This window comes from Vitis vinifera, chromosome 10, assembly GCF_030704535.1.
Source record: "Vitis vinifera cultivar Pinot Noir 40024 chromosome 10, ASM3070453v1".
NCBI classification, from domain to species: Eukaryota; Viridiplantae; Streptophyta; class Magnoliopsida; order Vitales; family Vitaceae; genus Vitis; species Vitis vinifera.
The window spans coordinates 14,336,182-14,356,651 of NC_081814.1; the positions used below are offsets into that span (position 1 = coordinate 14,336,182).

The window sequence follows — 20,470 nt, forward strand, 5'->3', positions numbered from 1 at the left end:
TAAAACAAAAACGAGAAACTTGTTTGAATGAAAGAATTTGCATTGTTTTTAAAGACAATGTATTACTTTTATTTTATAAAAATTCTATAAAACTAATTATAATAATATGAAATCAAATTCAAATTAAGTTTTATTAAAAATAAATAAATTTACAATTATATATGAGTTAAAGATAAATAATTTTCTTTTAATTATCAAATAATTTTTTTATTGTAGTTAAAGAAAAAATTCTATAAGATAAAAATAATTTTAATAATCATTTTTTAATACAAGTTAAATAAATACTTTAATTACTATTTTTAAAATTTTTTTGTTTGATTATGATTTGTCATGCTCTTTTTTTTTTTAAGAAACTTTTTTTTTTAAGTTAAAGAATAAAAAAAAATTAAGGACATTTGGTAAGTTATTTTTATAAAAGGATTTTAAAAATAAAAAATAAAAAGACTTGTTCGAATAATTTGTTTTTTTTTTTTTTTTTTTTAAATGTTTTGAATTTGTAAAAACATTTTAAATTCAATTTATATAATACTAACTAATTAAATTTAATTGAAGTCTTATTGAAAATGAAAATAATTTTTTAATTACAAATAAATTAATATATAAATATTTTTTAGTAAAACATAAATCGTAATATTATAATAAAATCATAAATTATATTTTTAGTAGAAAATATACTATTTTATTATATGTTAAAAGAAAATGATATTTGATTATATTCATAACTTTCTAGTATGAATGAGTTTATTATTTAAGTTTTTAATTATTTTTAAAACTTAATAGACTTGTTAACAAATTCAACGCATTAAGTCTTATTTGATTTAGAGTTAATTTGGCTAGTAAAAAAAATGAAAAATAATAATTCTATGTAGAAGTTAAATAATAGAGTGTATATGTCTTTCTATTGTTTTTAAAAATGATGAAAATAACTTCTACTTGTTTTCTAAAAAGTGTTCTTTATTTCACATTATTTTTAAAAATTGAAACTAGAAAACAATAATCAAACAGTGTTATGAATTTTTAAAAATTGTTTTCTGTTTTTAAAAATAGAAAACACTTTTTAAAAACTCTACCAAACAAACTCTTATTTTTTTCATTGTATGTTTTAAAGAGTTATTGTATTTTATATAAAGTTCTAATTTTCAATATATTTAAATATTAAAATCATTTTCAGTATATTCTAATTTTCTTCATATTTTTCATCATAAACGAAACAATAAAAATTAGGGTTCTTCCTATTTTTTTTTTTTTCTCCTATACTCTCTATTATTCAAAGCTTATCTACGGGATTTGTACCTATCCAATCAAAGACTGGTGGTGGGTCAAAGGAGGCCAAAGTGGATGCAATATGAATAAAGTTTTGAAGCATTATTGAACTTCAAAGGGAACGCTGACTGATGTTTGCTTCGCATTAACTTTCACTTCGTTGCTCATGGCTTTATCATTGTCCCCCATTTTCATTTTGATAAGAAAGAAGATTCCCTTCAATCTAATAATTGGATACAGCCAGCTCTTGAGTTTTGAAGCACATTAGAGGCGCCTTTTTTTTTATTTCTATAATGATATGATCCAGCAGTTTCAAAGCTTAATTTACCGAATAAAATGGCCATGCAAGTAATAGTAGGTCATCTGGCCGCCATCATCATCATCATCTTGCTATTCTCATCGAAGGGAACAGCAGCGTCCATAGCCAAGCCTGGTTGCCGAGAGACATGTGGCAACGTCCGCATTGTTTATCCATTTGGTATTGGGAGAGGTTGCTACCATGACCGAAATTTTGAGGTCTCATGCGACAACTCCTCCAATCCTCCAAGGCCTTGTCTTGTGGTGATCGAAACTGAAGTTTTGCAAACGTCGCTGGACAATGTGAGAATTATTGATTGGGTTTCCCCTTCTTGTCATATCAGTTCCACAAAAGGAATGGGAATGGGTTTTTACTCGATGGAGCCTTATAGTTATTCCCACGCAGAAAATAAGTTTATAGGCATTGGGTGTGACATAGGTGTTTATATCGGTGAATTAAACATTACAAATCCTAGCCAAACAAGGTACGCCGGCGGGTGTGTGTCTGTTTGCCACATACCTGGAGGTCAACCCTGGTCTAATCGTACTTCCTGCTCTGGAATTAGTTGCTGCCAGACTACTTTCTCTAACGATCTTTCAAGCATTGATCTATGGGCTGTTAACATAAGCATCAGGTCGACCTCCAATCCATGTAGCTTTGCCATCATTGCCGAGAAGAACTTCTCGGACTTTGACCAATTTGACACCACTTTGTCCGGTGAAAACAAAACCTACTTTTACCCTGCAATATTGAATTGGGCAATCGGAAACAAGTCTTGCCAAGAAGCCCGAAAAAGAAGCGATTATGCATGTGGCAGCAACAGTCGTTGTGTTGATTCCGACAAAGGCAGTGGATATAAGTGTCGTTGCAGTCGAGGCTACCACGGGAACCCTTACCTTCGAGATGGCTGCATAGGTACTATGTTTTTTTATTCGTTTATTTATTCTTCGCTTGGTAGTTGGATACGTAGGGTTATTCTGTAGATTTTCTCCAGCACCATTTCCACAAGCGTTACACAATAGATCTGTTCAGAAAGAAGAATATTAATATGCTTATTAGCAACATGAACTTATTGTTTGTGAAATCAAAAGACTAGAATTTTCCCTCTCACGGTCAACTGCCATGTCCATATAAACAACGCCTCCATCAGAATGAGGGACACCAGTCTGCACTACTCCAACACCACCTCCAGCACTGCCATAAAAACCCCAATCCAACAATTTTATGGCTTACAATTATTATTATGTTTTCTTTTTTTTGACTTCTTAAAAGATATTGATGAGTGCATCGACTCAAACAACACTCTTTGCAAAAAGGGAGCTGCATGCATAAACACATATGGAGGCTTCTATTGTGCCTGCCCACCTGGTTACCACAGTTATGATAGCAAACCTGAACATGGGTGTGTACGTGACAAAGTAAAACTCAAGGCAGCCATTCTTGTTACCTCAGGTATAGACTCTACCTAGATCTGTTCACCCTTTTCTTTCTCTTCAGTTTGTGCTTACCTTTGTGGCTTATATATGCAGGAATAGGAATAACTGTTGTTCTTCTCATCCTACTTGCTGTTGGCTTCTGGTTGCATCGGCAACTTGAGGAAAGAAAGAAAAACAAACTCAAGCACAAGTTCTTCAAGAGGAATGGTGGTCTCCTATTGCAACAGCAAATCACTTCAAGTAGTAAAGGAAGTGTTGAGAAAACAAAACTCTTTGCCATAGAAGAGTTGGAGAAGGCAACAGACAACTTCAATGCAAGTCGAGTTCTTGGCAAGGGAGGTCATGGGACAGTGTATAAAGGGATGCTATTGGATGGAAGCATAGTAGCCATTAAGAAGTCAATCATAGTTGACGAGAGGCAAGTAGTTGAGTTTGTCAATGAAGTTTTCATTCTTTCACAGATTAACCATAGACACATAGTGAAGTTGTTAGGTTGCTGTCTAGAGAGCGAAGTTCCTTTACTAGTTTATGAATATGTGTCCAATAGCACTCTCTCTCATCATCTCCATGATAAGAACCGTGAATCAAAATTATCTTGGGAAAAGCGCCTCCGAATTGCTGATGAAATTGCAGGAGCCCTTGCTTATTTGCATTCCTATGCTTCTCCAGCCATCCTTCATAGGGATATCAAGTCCAGCAATATACTGTTAGATGAGCACTTTAGGGCTGTGGTTTCTGACTTTGGACTTTCCAGGTCAATAACCCATGAAAAAACACACTTGACCACATTAGTGCAGGGCACATTTGGTTACTTGGATCCAGAGTATTTTCGATCAGGCCAGTTTACGGATAAAAGTGATGTGTACGCCTTCGGGGTAGTGCTTGCTGAACTTTTGACAGGTGAAAAAGTCATTTGTTCTAGTAGATCTGAAGAAAGTCTAGCAACTCATTTTAGATTGGCAATGAAACAGAATTGCCTGTTTGAAATTCTGGACAAGGTAATCCTGGATGAAGGTCAGAAAGAGGAGATTCTTGCTGTTGCTAGGCTTACTAAGATATGCCTCAAGTTAGGTGGGAAGAAAAGGCCAACCATGAAAGAAATAGCAGCAGACCTCGACAGATTAAGGAGGACTGTGGAGCAGCAATCACTTCAACGGACTTGTCAGGACAACTCCTCTGTAAGTGTAAGGTCATATACTTATGCATCTACTAGTGCAGTTACAGAAGAGTATATACTTGAAGACGAGGACTATCCTAAACCATACCGCATGACTACTTAAAGCCTCAGCTAGATATCAAAAGGTTTGTGAAACCAAATTCATGTATGGTTCTGCTGTCCACTTTATCTGATGGTTGGGAAGATTTTCAGCCTCTATGACTTCGATTCTACGTGTTCAAAGTTGTAGTCCTTAATATGTACATATAGCACTCGGGCGTTTGATTTTATGGTTCAAACAATTGTAGGATATCATCAATTTCTGCAGCTGTTTTCATTTTTGGAGCAATAGTTAGTCAGGTAATGAACTTTTATTTGGATGATTAACCACTAAATACTATCCTGTACAAGCCAAATAAGCTGTGTAAAATTCATGCATGAATTGACCAGCCGATCAATCACATGGAACGGAAATTTGCCAACTTAATCCAACTAGAGACTGCTGCTGTAAAACTTGTTAGTTTTTTTACCAAGCATTGCATTAATTAGAAGACAACACCAGGATTACCTCTAATAGTAATAACAACAGACCGCTAATGAAAATGTGGCCAGATCAAACACTGATAGGAAGGACTATGGTTAATTCTGATTAAATCTAAAATAATGCTGACCTGATATTTGTTATGTTTTCTTTCAAATTTTTATACAAGCTTCAAATATTTGTTGGTAGCTGAAGTTATAAGTCATCTAATTCGTTGATTATTATGATTAATGGCGGTGCGAAACTGAAGCGATCATGCAGGAGCATGGTAGTATAGTCACTCAAAAGTGTGCACAATTGATTTATGATCAATTATCTTTGTAATGAATCAAATAAAGACCTCAATCTGTGGAAATTCACTGTGATTAAACTGTAGGATATGGGCACATTAATCCATATCAATTTCAATTTCAAGTCCATCATTTCCGAGTTCCCACTGAGAACAAGTCTATTTCGACCCTCACATGGCTTGATTGACCAATGCAAACCTAGAAATCTATCTCAGAAGAAGCTATAAAACGATCTCTCTCTAAAGATGCAACAAATTAGGTTCTTCTCTTCTCTCAAAGGTCCCCTTAAAATTATCCGTCTATCTATAAGACCCTAAAGAAAAATTGGCTATTAAGGTCTCATTGGACCTCAAGGACCTCAACCTGAAAGTCTCGGGCCAACCCCTAAAGAATCAAAACTGCCAATTCAAGCAAAAACTAGCATGGCGATTTGTTATGACCAAACCTTTTTGGTAAAGCTTTGGTTGAACAAGGCGTTTCAAAACGTTGGCCGTCTGTTTTGAGACTACAAATGCAAAACATGTACGTCAACATGCCATGTGTGAATCTTCTGCACCTAGGGGCCGTTTGAGTCATGGCTAAGCAACATTAGTTACAATCCACTTTTCCTACGTGGAGCAGTGCTTTTTGAGAACGAACAGCGATAACCAGTCAAAGATGACATTTTTGAGGTCTCGTTTATGCTCTTTTGTTGGGAATTTCATAAGTTATCAACTCCTTTTGACCATGCGTTGTCCTTACATAGTCTCCTCACTATTTTAGTCTGATTAGTTTTCATTCTTTTAATATTTTTATGGGTTTGGATGAGTTGGCAAATTCATGATTCGAGAAAGATGCAAGAATTGGACGGTTGGGCACAGATACTTGAAATCTAGAAGCGTGACAAGTGAGTTCAATCTTAGGCCTGTCAGCGCTTAAGTGTATATGAATAAATTTATAACAATGCCTAGACGTAGAGGGCTCAAATGATCAATTAAAGCCTAGAAACAATGATCGTTGAACATTAAAAGTAATGTGAATCACTAACTAGAAATAGTACAATTAATCTTTCTTATCAAAAGTATCCGTTGATATTGTTGGAGTAATATGGCTGAAAGAGAAACACAAACAATTAGTAAGAAATATAAAAATTGGAAAAAAATTTAAACTTTATTGTCTTAAACTACTTTCTCTTATTCAAATATTATATAATCCCTTATTTATAGATTTTATACTTAAAAAAATAACAACTCCTAATAATAAAATATACTTTTAAGGACTTGATTACTAAAAAGTAGATACTAAAATAGCCCCTTGAAATAAAATATTATCCTTGACTTTTGAAGAAGCCCCGAAGTCTAGTAAGGTAACATGTAGAGCAGGTGAATGGGTGTATTTACAAATTCAAATAAATATTTATATTTATATGTATTACCAGCTTTTTCCCTATGACTAGTTAGGGATTATCAATTCAATTAAAGATAGACAATACAAGCAAGATAATCAAGAATATAAGCAATGCGACATAAGGATTTTTGTGTGGAAAGCCCCCACGCTAATTGTGGAGATAAAAAATCACAAGGTTTAGGACCATTAATCTAAATCCACTATATAAGATTAAGTTACATATATTTATTACCTGATCACTTTACCCTAAAGACTTACTCTCCAATACCTACAACTTGATCCACATCTGCGATGCAACAACCTCCAATTACTCTACTGAATACACTTTAGCCTCGCTAAAGGGATCAAGGTCTTCAACCCAAGATTCAAAGATTGAATCGTTGAATGAGAGATTGTGAATGGTGTAACTTGTTAGACTTTCTTTCTAAAGAAACCCTTTCTAAAGAAATTAAGATTTCTTACCTTCAAGGGATTATAAGAAGGTATTTATAGGCAAAAACTCGAAGAGTTCTAAAATAAATTTAGGTGAAAAATCTTAGTAGAATAAGTATGACTACTTAAGCTAACCGAAGGACTACTTGAGTACCTCGGACACTTGAGCGGTGTAAAGAGCTTCATAACTTGAGCACTTTAGGCTACTTGAGTAGTCTTGCCCTTATTCAAAACAATAATTTAAAGCATTTTAAGTTCAAAAAACAAAACCAATTCTCTTTATTCCTCATAAGAGTCTAACTTGCCACAAGCCAAACATTTTTAGATGTACTTGTGACCTTTTAGTTGGACGAACAACAATCATTGATCTTCAATGGAGAAAAAATCACTATTTAAAAGGACTTCTATGGCGAAACATTAAAAGGAACAAGATTGCCAAGTACAAGCCTCAATGTCCTACCAATCTCCCTCTTTGGCAATTTTGTGACAAAAACATTGTTACATAAACCCACACAAACTCTCATAACGGAGTTTACATAACATACATCAACGCTCAATTAAAAATAACTTAAGAGAATGCTTTTCACCATCTCGTTATGCTTATCTTCTAACCTTGTAACTTGCTCACATACAGAAAATTATACTAAAGGTAAATCAATGTGTGGGATAAGATATGATCAAAGCAACAAAATAGGATAGTCAGAGATTTTGCTTGATGCATTATGAAAGCATGAAAGAGGAATAGATTCCTGTGGCACACTAATGTACAAAGCTAAGCTCGAGAGGAATATATATGCATGCAAATCAACCAAACATAATCGAAGCTTGATAAGACACAATAACTCAGCAATAAGTCTTGGAGGTTTATCTTTTAATTGCCTAATCTACAATTCTAGGAAGAAGGTTAGTTCACCTACCATGTTCATTTAGAATTCAGTCTTCATTTCCTCGGTAAAACTAAGGCCAAGGTTCCTAGAGGTAGCTTTGAAAACAATATCATCAATGTAAATTTGTGCCACTAATAACTTACCCTTGGACCTATGTATAAATAGGGTGGTTTTGTTAATTCCTCCTCTCAAACTTTTTCTCCAAAAGATAGGTCGTGAGCCTCTCATACCAAGCTCTAAGAGCTTGCTTTAATCCATAAAGGGTTTTCTTTTAACCTATAGACATGATTGGGGAATTTCGAATCCTTGAAACCCTTCGGTTGCTTAACATAAACCGTTTCACTCAAAATCCCATTCAAAAAAGCACTTTTGTCATCCATTTGGTAAAGTTTTATCCTCAAGGAGCATGCTATTGCCAAAAGTATCCTAATTGACTCGTGTGCAAATGTTTTTAAAACTACACAACCATTGTGTGTAATAAATTAGGCTCTAATAGATGTCAAATATCCTAAAGGTTTACTGTTTATTTCAAACCTTTCTGGGCGATGTCAACCTTTCAATCGACTTATGAAGAAGGATGTCCCATTTGTATGGGACCAAGCTTATCATAATGCCTACGAAATAATTAAGAAGTACTTTGCTAATCAACCAATTTTAGGTGCTCTTATGGCAGGGAAGACATTGATACTCTACATCATTGCATAAGAATGCTCTCTTAGAGCATTACTTACACAAGAAAATGTAAAGAACAAAGAAAGAGCATTGTATTAATTAAGTTGAGCTTTAATTATGCTAAAACTAAATTATTTCCCAATAGAGAAGACTTGTCTTACCCTAATCTTCTTAGCAAAAAAGCTAAGATATTATATGTAAGTGTACACCATATATCTAATAGCACGTGCTGATCCCATTAAATATATGTTGTCAAAGCTAGTCTTTTTAAGAAGAGTGGCAAGATAGTGGCTTTTACTCACTAAGTATGAAATAATCTACATTCCTCAAAAGGCATTCAAAATACAGACACTTGTAGACCTCCTCGTAGATCATCCTATTCCTACAAATTAGGAAATCTCAAATGATCTTATTGACGAAGAGATCTTTTACGCTAACGGTTTTCCTCCATGGATTATGTTTTTTTATGGGTCAACACGCTATGATGAAACTAGTGCAGGGGTTGTGTTTGTCTCACCACAAAAACAAATACTACCATATTCGTTTGTTCTTAGTGAGTGATGCTCTAAGAATGTTGTTGAGTATCAAGCCTTGATTGTTGGACTACAAATGGAGATCGAAATGAAAATCACAAGCTTGGAACTATGCGAGGAATTTAAGTTTATAATTAATCAACTTTTAACTCTATAAGACATTAAAAGTGATGACCTAGTTTCTTACTTCCAATATGCTACCCAATTGATGGAAAAGTTATAACAAATCTCATTAGTTCATATTCCACAAAAAGAAAACCAAATGGCAGATATTCTTACTAATTTAGTTGCAAGTTTAATACTACTTAAGGACAAAATAGTAAATATCCTAGTTAGCCATAGGTGGGTATTGCCACCATTATCAATTACACAACAAGAAGATGTTAATGCTACTCCAGTGCTTACTATTAACACCAAAGATTGGTGTTAACCATTGATTGACTACTTAGACTATGGGAAGTTACCGATGAACTAAAACATTGAATAGAAGTACGATGTTGAGCTCCACGCTTCATTTATTACAAATAAACACTTTATCATCACTCATTTGATAGAGTACTTCTCTGATGCTTAGGAGAGGAAGAGGTGAATCAAGCAATTGAAGAAGCTCATTTCGGGATCTGTGGGATGAGTTATTGTTGGTTGACTATGGTTAAGGATTACATGGAATATGCTAAGTTTCAAGCATGTCAATTCCATGCAAACTTTATACTCCAACCCCTAAGCTACTCCATCTAATAGTTGCATCATGGCCATTTGATGCATGAAGTCTTGATGTGGTTGGACCCATCACTCCTAAATCCTCTACTGAGCATGCTTATCTATTGATGGTAATAGATTATTTTTCTAAGTGGAAGGAAATTGTGCCACTTAAGGAAGTGACGAAAGAAACTATGGTGAACTTCATTCATAATAACATCATTATCAGTATGGGGTACCATGATACATAATCACTAACAATGGGAAACCTTTCTACAACAAATTGATGAGCAATCTTTATGAGAGGTTCAATTTCAAACAACACAATTCATCGATGTATAATGTACTGACCAATGGTCTTGCAGAAGCATTTAACAAGACCCTTTGCAACTTATTGAAGAAAATTTTTGATAAGTTAAAGAAAGATTGGCATGAAGGAGTAGGAAAAACACTCTCGGCATATTGAATAGTATATCGAACGCTTACACAAGCAATCCCTTACCTCCTCATTTATGGTGTAGAAGTTGTACTGCTCCTTGAGATTCAAATCCCCTCATTAAGGATTGCTATACATGAAGGACTTACCGATGAAGATAATGCCAAGTTATGTCTTCAAGAGTTAGAAGCATTGAACGAAAGGGTGCTCCTTCAATCCTTTCAAGTTGGTGATCTAATTCTCACAATTCGTAGACCCATCATCACCACACATAAGATTGGAAGCAAATTTACATCAAAATAAGATTATTGCCAAAGATGGATTCAGAGTTGGTCCTATTAATGAAAAATTCTTAAAGCATTATTATGCTTAAGTCACACCACACTCCTTGCCCATATGAGCTTAAAACTGCGAACAACACCAATAAATAAATAAATAAATAAATAAATTCCACTAAGTTGAAATCCTAAAAAGGCGACTTAGGTAAAAGTTAAAACTTATGCTCATAAGATTAAATTCATTAGTATTGGCAAAAGTTAGAACAAAAAAGAAAAAAAAAATTACATTTGACTTGATTCTTTCTTCGTGAAGGGTACATAGGTAACTTGGGGAAATTACCTCAGCTTAGTCACCACCATAAAAAAAATAAAATAAAATAAAATAAAATAAATGTCTATTTTTTATTAATATGTTTGACTAAGGCTAGATTTATTACATCTCAGTAAAAAATGAATGATAAAACTAAATAAGAAGGCACAACAATCATATCCACACCAAGCATGCAAGCTCATCATGTTGAGTCCTTAAGGCTTCTTGAAGTGTTTCCAAGGTCTTGAAATTAGCATTAGTGAGCACAAGAGTCTTGGAAATGGTGACTTGTTTTTCCCTCAGACAAGAAATATTGTTTTGTTTATTAGCTAAATTCTCATCAATCTCCAAGAGTGAGTTATGAAGTTGCTCCCTTTGCATACATAATTGCCCCAAATTCCCTCTTAGGTTTGCCCTGCATCGTGTCAAGAGTAACTAAGCCAAGTTTTAATGATTGACGATGGTTCACCTCTATACTCTCATAGTTTAAAGCATTAGCAATTTGGGATGCAACAATAGTTAAATGTTCGCTTTATCCTTCTGAAAATATCTTCATGGAGTAAGCACATCGTGCTGTATTAAGGTGATTTACACCTACCATTTACTTCTCAATTTGTGACTTTAATGGTGAAGGGTCCACTCCAATCTTCATAATAACATTGAAAAACTCATCAATTTTTCCTTTTAGAAATAGGAGACACTCACTAGAAGTTTTGAGAATCATTTTTTTAATGCATTCTCTTATCATACATGTTGTCTGATGTTGCATTATAAGTGTTTTTTAACGCTGCACATTAAGGATGATTTGTTCCACATCAAATGTATCAATGGAATCAGGAGAAGCCATAGGAATGGTAGTAAGATATAGAGACTGTTGTCTAGCAATTAAACTCACAACAATTAAAAGTGTCAATTCATTATATGTTGTATTTTCAATTATGGTCTATTGACCTTGAGATTTGATCAAAACATCACTTGAGATGTTAGTAATAACTTCATTACCCAAATGGGAATAAGGCACAAATAGTGGAATGATAGAGTGATTTTTTTTTAGATAGTTGAGTCAAGAGTCGTCGATCCTTTAGTACCAAAAACATTTTCAAATTGGTCCTTAAGAGAAATCTCATCACCCCCATAGACAAACTAATCGTCATCCTCCACCTAAGGCAAGATATTTATTTTTTATTTGTGTCAATGTAAAATAATAATAATAATAATAATAATAATAATAATAATAATTACCTTTTCACCACCAAGTTCCATTGGTTGAGTAAAGGTTGAAATGTCAGCAAAGAAGACATCTACATCAAGTGGATGAGAGTTAGCCTCATCATAGTACACAGGGTTAGATCTAGTCTTTCAACATTTGAAGTAACATTCACTTGTATCTTCAAAGTTGTCATTTGATACATTGAGGACCTTTGCATTGTCATCTTACTTAAAATCTTGGTAGTAGTGACCATTATCACCATAAAAAATAGTTCCCTCATGCTCTAAATGTGTTGAGGAATTAGCTTGATGGCCACCTACTTAGCACTTAGAAGAAGCTCTTGAATCATCAAGTATATCATCCTAGCTCCTTGTGACATTGTCTCTAACATTCCTCTTGCCATAGACATTTGAGTTGACCTTACGTGTTCCACTCTTTAGAGACTTTGAGGGTATTTTCCAAGAAGAATCAAGAGGATGCTTTGCATAAGCAGTGAGTGTTTCTTTCTCATAATTACATACTTCAAACCACCAATTTGCATAAGATCCTTGGTGGTGGAGACCTCTTTAAAGTTGTGACAATCTAGTATAGTGATTTTGGAGTGGGTACCTAGCTTGATGCATGACTCCCAATGTCGATACACTTTCTCTACAGTTCCAAAGAGGAAAACCTCTAGCAAGCCTCTTAGAACATCTTGAGGGTACCCAAACTGCCTATAAAATTAGTGAGGATAATATGGTTAGATTACCAAGATAGTTACCTTGTTGCAAAGATAAATAGTTAGAGTGAAGACTTATGAGATAAAAGCTCTAATAGTAGTAATATATTTGTCATTAGTGAAGTCCACACACTCATTTTGTCTTAGTGCTAGATGGTTCAACTTTACGCCCTTGCAAGACATTATCAAATCCCATGCTTATGAGTCTTCAAAACACTTAGCAAAAAACTTGCAAATCCATAGGGAATGATCCCAAGGAGTGATGAAATGGGTATCAAAATATTCGCTTAATCATCCATATAAATAGTGAATGAGGAAGATAGATGTATTAATCCTAGGCTTGGAAGCCAGCAGGAGCGCTATATGTAACCTTTGACTTAACAAATGATTCCATTCAAGCCATTGCTAATGCTTGCTAATATCGGAAGAGCAAGGCTAAACATCTGAGACTTTTAGCCATTCTATTAGCTACCTTAAATACTCGAGAGTGAATCAAAGTGACTTTCTTCCTAGGAAGAACAAACTTGCACAATTAACATGTAAGGAAAGCAGCCAAATAAGTTTCCCCAACATCTTCCTCAACCACACCAAGGTCATCAATCACCTCCATCTCCAATTGACTATGAGATTCAATAAGGTTGATATCCCTAAAAGGATTATGAGTCTTTTTCAGCCTCTATGCCTTATTCCTTGAACTCTTCTTTGGGGGTTTTGAATACTTTATTGGGCTTTTGTACCAAAATGACACACAGGAGGACATTTTAACTTATCTTTTATATTTAAAATTAAATCCAAAAAAAAAAATGATAGAATAACATCACTAATATAATATTTCTTAGTTGTAAGAAGTAAGATTTTATTTGCTTTATATTTTTTTTTATTTTTTAAGTTTTGAAGTCTTAGGACTTAAAAGACATTTCTAAGGTTGTTTCTTTTTAACTTACCATTTTCACTCAATTTTATCTCAATAGAAAAAAAAAGTAAAAGTTATTTTATTTTTAATTTAATAGAAAAAGTCACTTCTCCTATTTGTTTTTTTTTTTTCAATAATTTAACTTTGTTATGGTTCTCAAATCCAATTTCTCAAACAAAGTAAAAATATTTATAAGAATTTTGGGCAATTCTTAACTGAAAAATAAGTTGAATTATATAATTGTTATGCATTTTAAATGAAAAATGAATTTACCATGAACGAAAAAAGTTATAATCATGAATAAAACCAAATATGATTGATATATTTTTTTTACTATGCAGTCACTATTTTTTTTCTTATAACTCATCAGGTTTTTACTAATTTAATTTGTAGGTTCTTGGTTCAAAAGTAAAAACAACAATATTTTAATTAGAAATGATTTTTGCTATAATTTTTTAAAATTCAATCTCCTAGATTACATCAAAATTAATCAAAATAAACAATCCTTAATTCTAATAAAATGTTTACAATTAGAACTTCAAAAATAATTTACACTCATCTAAATACTAACTAGAATCAATAATTTCAATTAATTTTGAAAAATGAAAAGTTAGGATTTGATACTCTTTCCCAAATTGAAAATGAAAAAATAAATATAAATATGAATATGTACCAAATAAAAACTACTGAGCATAAATGATATTTAACTAATTAGAAAAATTTTAACATTTTCCTAACAACTAAACAAAATTGAAAACCCTAATTATTATTCCATTACCAACTTCTTAGCTAATTATATAATTAATCATTGCAAAATATTTATTATTGTGATAAACTTTGGTACTTTGGTATTTCTAGATATTTGAAAATATATTATATTATAATTATTTTCAAAGTGATTAATTTTTATATTTTTATCTTAATTATTTAAAATAAGAAGAAATATGATCATTAATTTCATTAATAATTTTTGTATCTAAAAATAAATAGATTTAATATTTCATAGTATTTAGATATTTATAAAAAAACATAATATTTAATAGCATTCAAACATCAATAAAAAATAAAGTCTAAATACTTAAATGACATCCCTTTTCATTTAGATTAAAATTAAATGAAGATTATTGAGATTTTAGTTAAAAAATAAAAAATAAAAAAATAAAAAATAAAAAATAAAAAACAAACAAACACAACAACACAACGTAAAATAGTGTAATTAGTTTCACTTAACCGATGATGAAGCACTTTAAGAATGATTAGAATCCAATTTGCCCTTATTTTCATAAAATTTCTTGGTAAATATTATCTAAGAAAATTTAAATAATTCAAATTACACAATGATTTTTTTTCATACACAACCAAAATGTATCCAATTAATTAGAACAAAATTTATGCTTATAATTAGTAATCAAATAACACAATGAGCTTCCTACAATTATCACAAAACTTGTACATTTCCTTGAAGGACCTTGCACTAAGAGTAAGCTCATATCTGACCTTCTAGAGTAGAGGAGGCATACCTTCAAGATGCAAGCACAACGAAATTGGAAGATGTTCAATTTTTTATTTTTTATTTTTCTATATGACAATTAAATAACTCAATAACGAAGATGTAGGGCCTAAGATTCAAGGAAGAGATGTTTAGTGGAAATTGGGTTAGGAGGCTGTTATTATGTACAAGCAAAAGCTATAGATAAAGAAACAGCTTTCCGTAAGTATTGTTGTAAGTATTTTAACAATAAGGACTTAGCTAAGGTATAAGATTGGATTTATATTGATGAGAACTCATTTTCACTTTATGATATAGAAATTAAAAGAAATTTGTCCTAAACTTATTTTTTACTTTAGTTACAAGTTAAAATTAAAAGCAAAATGATAATTTTTAAGAGGTAATATAAAAATTCTATTAAATAGAAAAGAACTTATTATGTAAGCCAAATTGGCTTTTTAGAATAAGTAAAATTTTTTTCATAATAAATCCTTTTTTAAGTCATAAGGTTTTTTGAACAAAATGAATTAAATACGTATAGACTTTCTTATTAAATTTAAATAAGAGTTTTTAGTTTCTTAGAAGTCAATTCAAAGAAGGTAATAATAATGTAGATAAAAGAAAATTAAACCATAAATATATACGTTGAGAAGCATTTTTTACTAAAATAAGGACAAAAAAAGAGGAGGGCGGGGGGAAGGAAGAAAAGGATACATCCCTATCTTGGTTATTGCCTTTATAATAGGTTAGATTCACCAGCTTCCATAACACAAAAATGTAATGGGTGGTGATTTCATCAATGCTTGGAGGTTATTCTTTACCTTAATAGATTTTAAATGAAATAATTGTACAGATAATCATGACATACAAGGGACAAAGAGAAAGAAGAAAGAAAGAGAGGAGAAAAACAAAGATTTTTTATGTAATGAGTGATGATTTGATCGATGCTTGGAGCTTATTATTCTTTATCTTTATAGATTTTAAATGAAATAATTGTTGAGAGAATCATGGCATAAATGGGGACAAAGAGAAACATGAAAGAAAGAGGAAAAAAAAATACAAAGTTTTTTATGTGATGGGTGGTGATTTAAGGAAGTTCTACTGTGCTTTTCTATGTTTATCTTTAAAGATTTTAAATGAAATAATTGTTGAGATAATCATGACATAGAAAGGGACAAAGTTTTATATCTTTTATAGATTTTAAATGAAATAATAGTAGAGATGATCATGGCGTATAATGAGGAGATGATCATGGCGCATAAGGGAATCTTTTCTCATGATCAAGAGAAAAAAATAACGGTCATCCCAACCTTAACTCTTCCCTTGCTTTTGTTTTGTCCCATGGATGATGAAACTGTAAGTTGAATACACGTTCACACGTTCTCACTTCATGATATGGTCCAACACTTTGACCACGTCCTCCACCATCTCACTTCCACTGCGATTAAGGAGCACGTTCCACCAACTGCTCAACATGGTGGCAAGAGGCAACGTGGTTTGATGGAAGCCACTGTTATAAAGTTTTTCAGAAAATGGTCCCGAACTCGCTCTGTTATTATCTTCAGAAAAACACCATCTAAAAAAAGGAGAGATCAGAGTTTGGAAATCTGGGTTTTTCAAAACCAACTACAATGGCTGGAGGTAAGTAGACTATTTTTAGTCTTTTCGGTTTTGATTCATATTGCAAGTACATTGGAATCGAATATAGCATATAAAATTTCTTACATTTGGTATCAGAGCCATAAATCTTGCCTCTGCTTTGTATTGTTTCTGAGTGAAAAATTCTTGTTTTATGATCTCTTGATAATTATTTAAACGATTGCTGCTGGAGATCCATATATAGTTGGCATCATTCATTTATAAAAGGCCATTACAAGCGTTCAAAAGATGCCATTTTCTGGCACTCCAGCAGCGCTATTAAGGCGTCATTTTCAGGCGCACCAGTGACTCCGTTTCAGGTGCCATTTTAGATGCTCTTCAGGCCCCATACCTGGCCTTGTTCAGCTGCCATTTTTGGGGCTGCAACCAGCGCCATACCAGCGCCAATTTTCAGGCGCGTTGAAGTGCCATTTTTTGGGGCTACAACCAGCGCCGTTCAAGCGCTGTTCGCAGCGGCTGGAAGTCACCAGTGAGGCCTTACTCGCTGGTGATGCTGGTAGCCGGTGGGCACTCGTGAGGCTCTTCTTGCCTCTGATGCAGGCTGCTTCATGGCTTGAACTGCATCCGGCCAGGATGCAGTCCACGTGGGTGGCGGCGAGAACGTCGCTGCCGGTGTTGAAGCAGTCCACTGGGTGGCAAAAAAAAAAAAAAAAAAAAATAGGATCTTGGGTTTGGGTTGCAGGTGATATTAAAATAGTGAGGAATCTAGAGAGAGATGGGGCTCCACTAAGGTTATGGGCCTTTATATAACTGGCTATTGGGCCCATTAGGTTCAAAGCATGGGCAATGGCCCATTTTACAAAAATAAAAGGCATTAAATTGGGGCATGTATAAATGTAAAAATTGGGCCAGTTTATGCTCTTTTTGGCCTGATTTGAAATTTTTTTTTTTTTTTTAACTATATTGGGCATGGAATTGATTGTGTTTTATTTGGATTTAGGCACTCATTCATAATCCAAAACCTTTAAAATTATCATGTAAATTTTATACATGCAAAATAAATAATTATATACTGCTTTATATGTTTGTAGCCTAAATTAAAGTTGTAGCTTTTAATGCATGCAATTGTTGCCTAAAATTTAGTTAGATATATTAAAATTATATCATATAGTTTTAATGTCTAGTGAAACCATGTGATTTTTAAATAATTAAGGAATAGCCACAACATCCTTAATTATATAAAAATTATATATTAAGTAAATAAGGATCACATTATGGACATTAATTGTAATTAATTATATAAATATGATGATTTTACCCCCACAGGGTTTTCATTATGTTTATATAATTAATTAGGATAAAATATTAAAATTAATTTTTTCCTAATTTACCCACAGGAGTTAGGAAGAATTAATTTAATAGGTTTATCATAAAGATTATAGACAAAAAATATCAAACTATATTCATAATTCAATAAAATAGTTTGATAAAGTCTATCATAAAGATAATTAATCTTATTGAATTAAAGATTTAGCCCACAGGCAATTTTTAATAAAATTAGATTCAATTTTAAGCATGTTCTACATTGGTAAAGCATGAATTTATATTAAAGCCTAAAATTTTTAATAAGCTTGTAATCCTTTTGTGCAGTTTTACCTAGCATATCTGATATTCGTTGTGAGGTTCCCGAACTTAGAGGAGATAACTTTAAGATATGGAAGGAGAGAATTCTTCTTCAATTAGGGTGCATGGACATAGATTATGCTATAAGGAAAGATGAACCACATAAGATCATTGATACCAGAACACCTGAAGAAATATTATTGTACGAACGCTGGGAAAAATCTAATCGCCTTAGCGTGATGTACATTAAGACAAAAATCAGTGTTGGTATACGTGGTTCAATCGAGCAACATGAGAATGTTCGTGAATTGCTAAAGGCTATTGACGAGCAATTCGTCACTTCAGATAAAGCTTTGGCAAGCACCCTAATTATGAAGTTCACATCCCTGAAGCTCACCGGTATAAGAGGTGTGCGTGAACATATCATGGAGATGAGGGACATTGTGGCTCAATTGAAGAAACTCGAGGTAGAAATGTCTGAATCTTTCTTGGTGCACTTTATCCTTAACACTCTTCCACCTCAGTATGGACCTTTCAAAATCTCTTACAACACACATAAGGATAAGTGGTCTATCAATGAATTGATGACCATGTGTGTTCAAGAGGAAGGAAGGTTATTGATGGAACAGGGAGAAAGTGCCATGCTGGTGACGCAAAGGAAAGGGAAGAAAGGAAAATCTCAAGCTAGTCAGAAAGGAAAGCAACAAATTCCTCCTAAATTTGACATTAAGAAAGACGAAAAGTGTTTTTTCTGTAAAAAGAAAGGACACGTGAAGAAGAAATGTCTGAAATTTCAGAATTGGCTTGAGAAGAAAGGTAACCCTACCTCATTTGTTTGTTATGAATCTAATATGGTTAATGTAAACACCAACACATGGTGGATTGATTCTGGATCTACAATCCACATTTCAAATTCCTTGCAGGGTATGCAAAACCTAAGGAAGCCAGTGACAAGTGAGCAATTCATCTTATCCGGAAACAAGATGGGCTCGCATGTGGAAGCAATAGGGACATGTTATTTAACTTTAAATAGTGGTTTTGTTTTAGAATTGCAAAAGACTTTTTATGTACCAAGTTTCTCACGAAACTTGATTTCAGTTTCTAGACTTGTACCGTTTGGATATTCCTTTCATTTTTCAGAAACATCTTTCAGTTTGATTTATAAATCTGAATGTGTTGGGAATGGTATCTTGTCTGATGGTCTTTATTGTATATTCTTACAAAATGATACTGCTCATAATTCATTGCATGTCCAAACTGGCATTAAGAGATGTGTTGTAAAAGAGGATTCCTCTACATTGTGGCACCGGAGATTAGGTCATATCTCCATAGATAGAATCAAAAGATTGGTGAATGATGGGGTACTTAGTACTCTAGATTTTACTGACTTTGAGACTTGTGTGGACTGCATTAAGGGTAAGCAGACCAATAAGTCAAAGAGAGGTGCTACTAGGAGTTCCACCATACTAGAGATCATACATACTGATATATGTAGTCTTGACATGGACTCTCATGGTCAGAAATACTTCATCTCTTTCATAGATGATTTCTCACGATACATGTATCTCTACATACTTCATAATAAAAATGAAGCTTTAGATGCCTTTAAAGTCTTCAAGGCAGAAGTAGAGAAACAATATGGTAAACAAATTAAGATTGTGAGATCAGATAGAGGTGGAGAATATTATGGTAGATACTTGGAAGATGGACAATCACCTGGACCATTTGCGAAGTTTCTTCAAGAGCATGGGATTGTTGCCCAATACACCATGCCTGGTTCTCCAGACCAAAATGGTGTAGCAGAAAGAAGAAACCGAACTTTATTGGACATGGTGAGGAGTATGCTTAGCAGCTCAAAACTTCCTAAATTCTTATGGACTGAAGCACTTAAGACAGCTGTGTATATATTAAACCGAGTTCCAACCAAGGCTGTCCCAAAGACGCCATTTGAGTTATTGAAAGGTTGGAAACCGAGTTTGCGACATATGCGCGTTTGGGGATGCTCGTCTGAAGTGAGAATTTATAATCCACAAAAGAAGAAACTGGACCCAAGGACTATTAGTGGGTATTTCATTGGATATGCTGAAAAGTCTAAGGGGTACAGATTTTACTGTCCATCTCACAACACTAGGATTGTGGAATCGAGAAATGCTAAATTTCTTGAATATGACTTGGTCAGTGGGAGCGATCAATTTAGAAACATAGTTTCTGATATTGATCATACAGAGTCTCAACCTTCCACTTCAAGTGATAGATTGTTTATTGTTCATAACACCCCTCAAGTACAATTGGGTGTAGAAC

General features: G+C 33.3%; 1 protein-coding gene across 1 annotated transcript; it reads left to right on the top strand.

Moving 5' to 3' along the window:
• Positions 1-1,428: 1,428 nt before the first annotated feature.
• Positions 1,429-4,533, top strand: LOC100266176 (wall-associated receptor kinase 5). Its single transcript, XM_002265117.4, has 3 exons — positions 1,429-2,476; positions 2,834-3,013; positions 3,091-4,533. The coding sequence occupies exons 1-3, from the start codon at positions 1,600-1,602 to the stop codon at positions 4,275-4,277; spliced, it is 2,244 nt and encodes a 747-aa protein (XP_002265153.1). The 5' UTR covers positions 1,429-1,599; the 3' UTR covers positions 4,278-4,533.
• Positions 4,534-20,470: the final 15,937 nt, after the last annotated feature.

Excerpts from the sequence above, each read along its gene's own strand:
- LOC100266176 (XM_002265117.4), top strand. The coding sequence starts at position 1,600 with ATGGCCATGCAAGTAATAGTAGGTCATCTGGCCGCCATCATCATCATC. Across the intron at positions 2,477-2,833 it reads CCTTCGAGATGGCTGCATAG|ATATTGATGAGTGCATCGAC; the intron begins GTACTATGTTTT and ends ACTTCTTAAAAG. Across the intron at positions 3,014-3,090 it reads AGCCATTCTTGTTACCTCAG|GAATAGGAATAACTGTTGTT; the intron begins GTATAGACTCTA and ends TTATATATGCAG.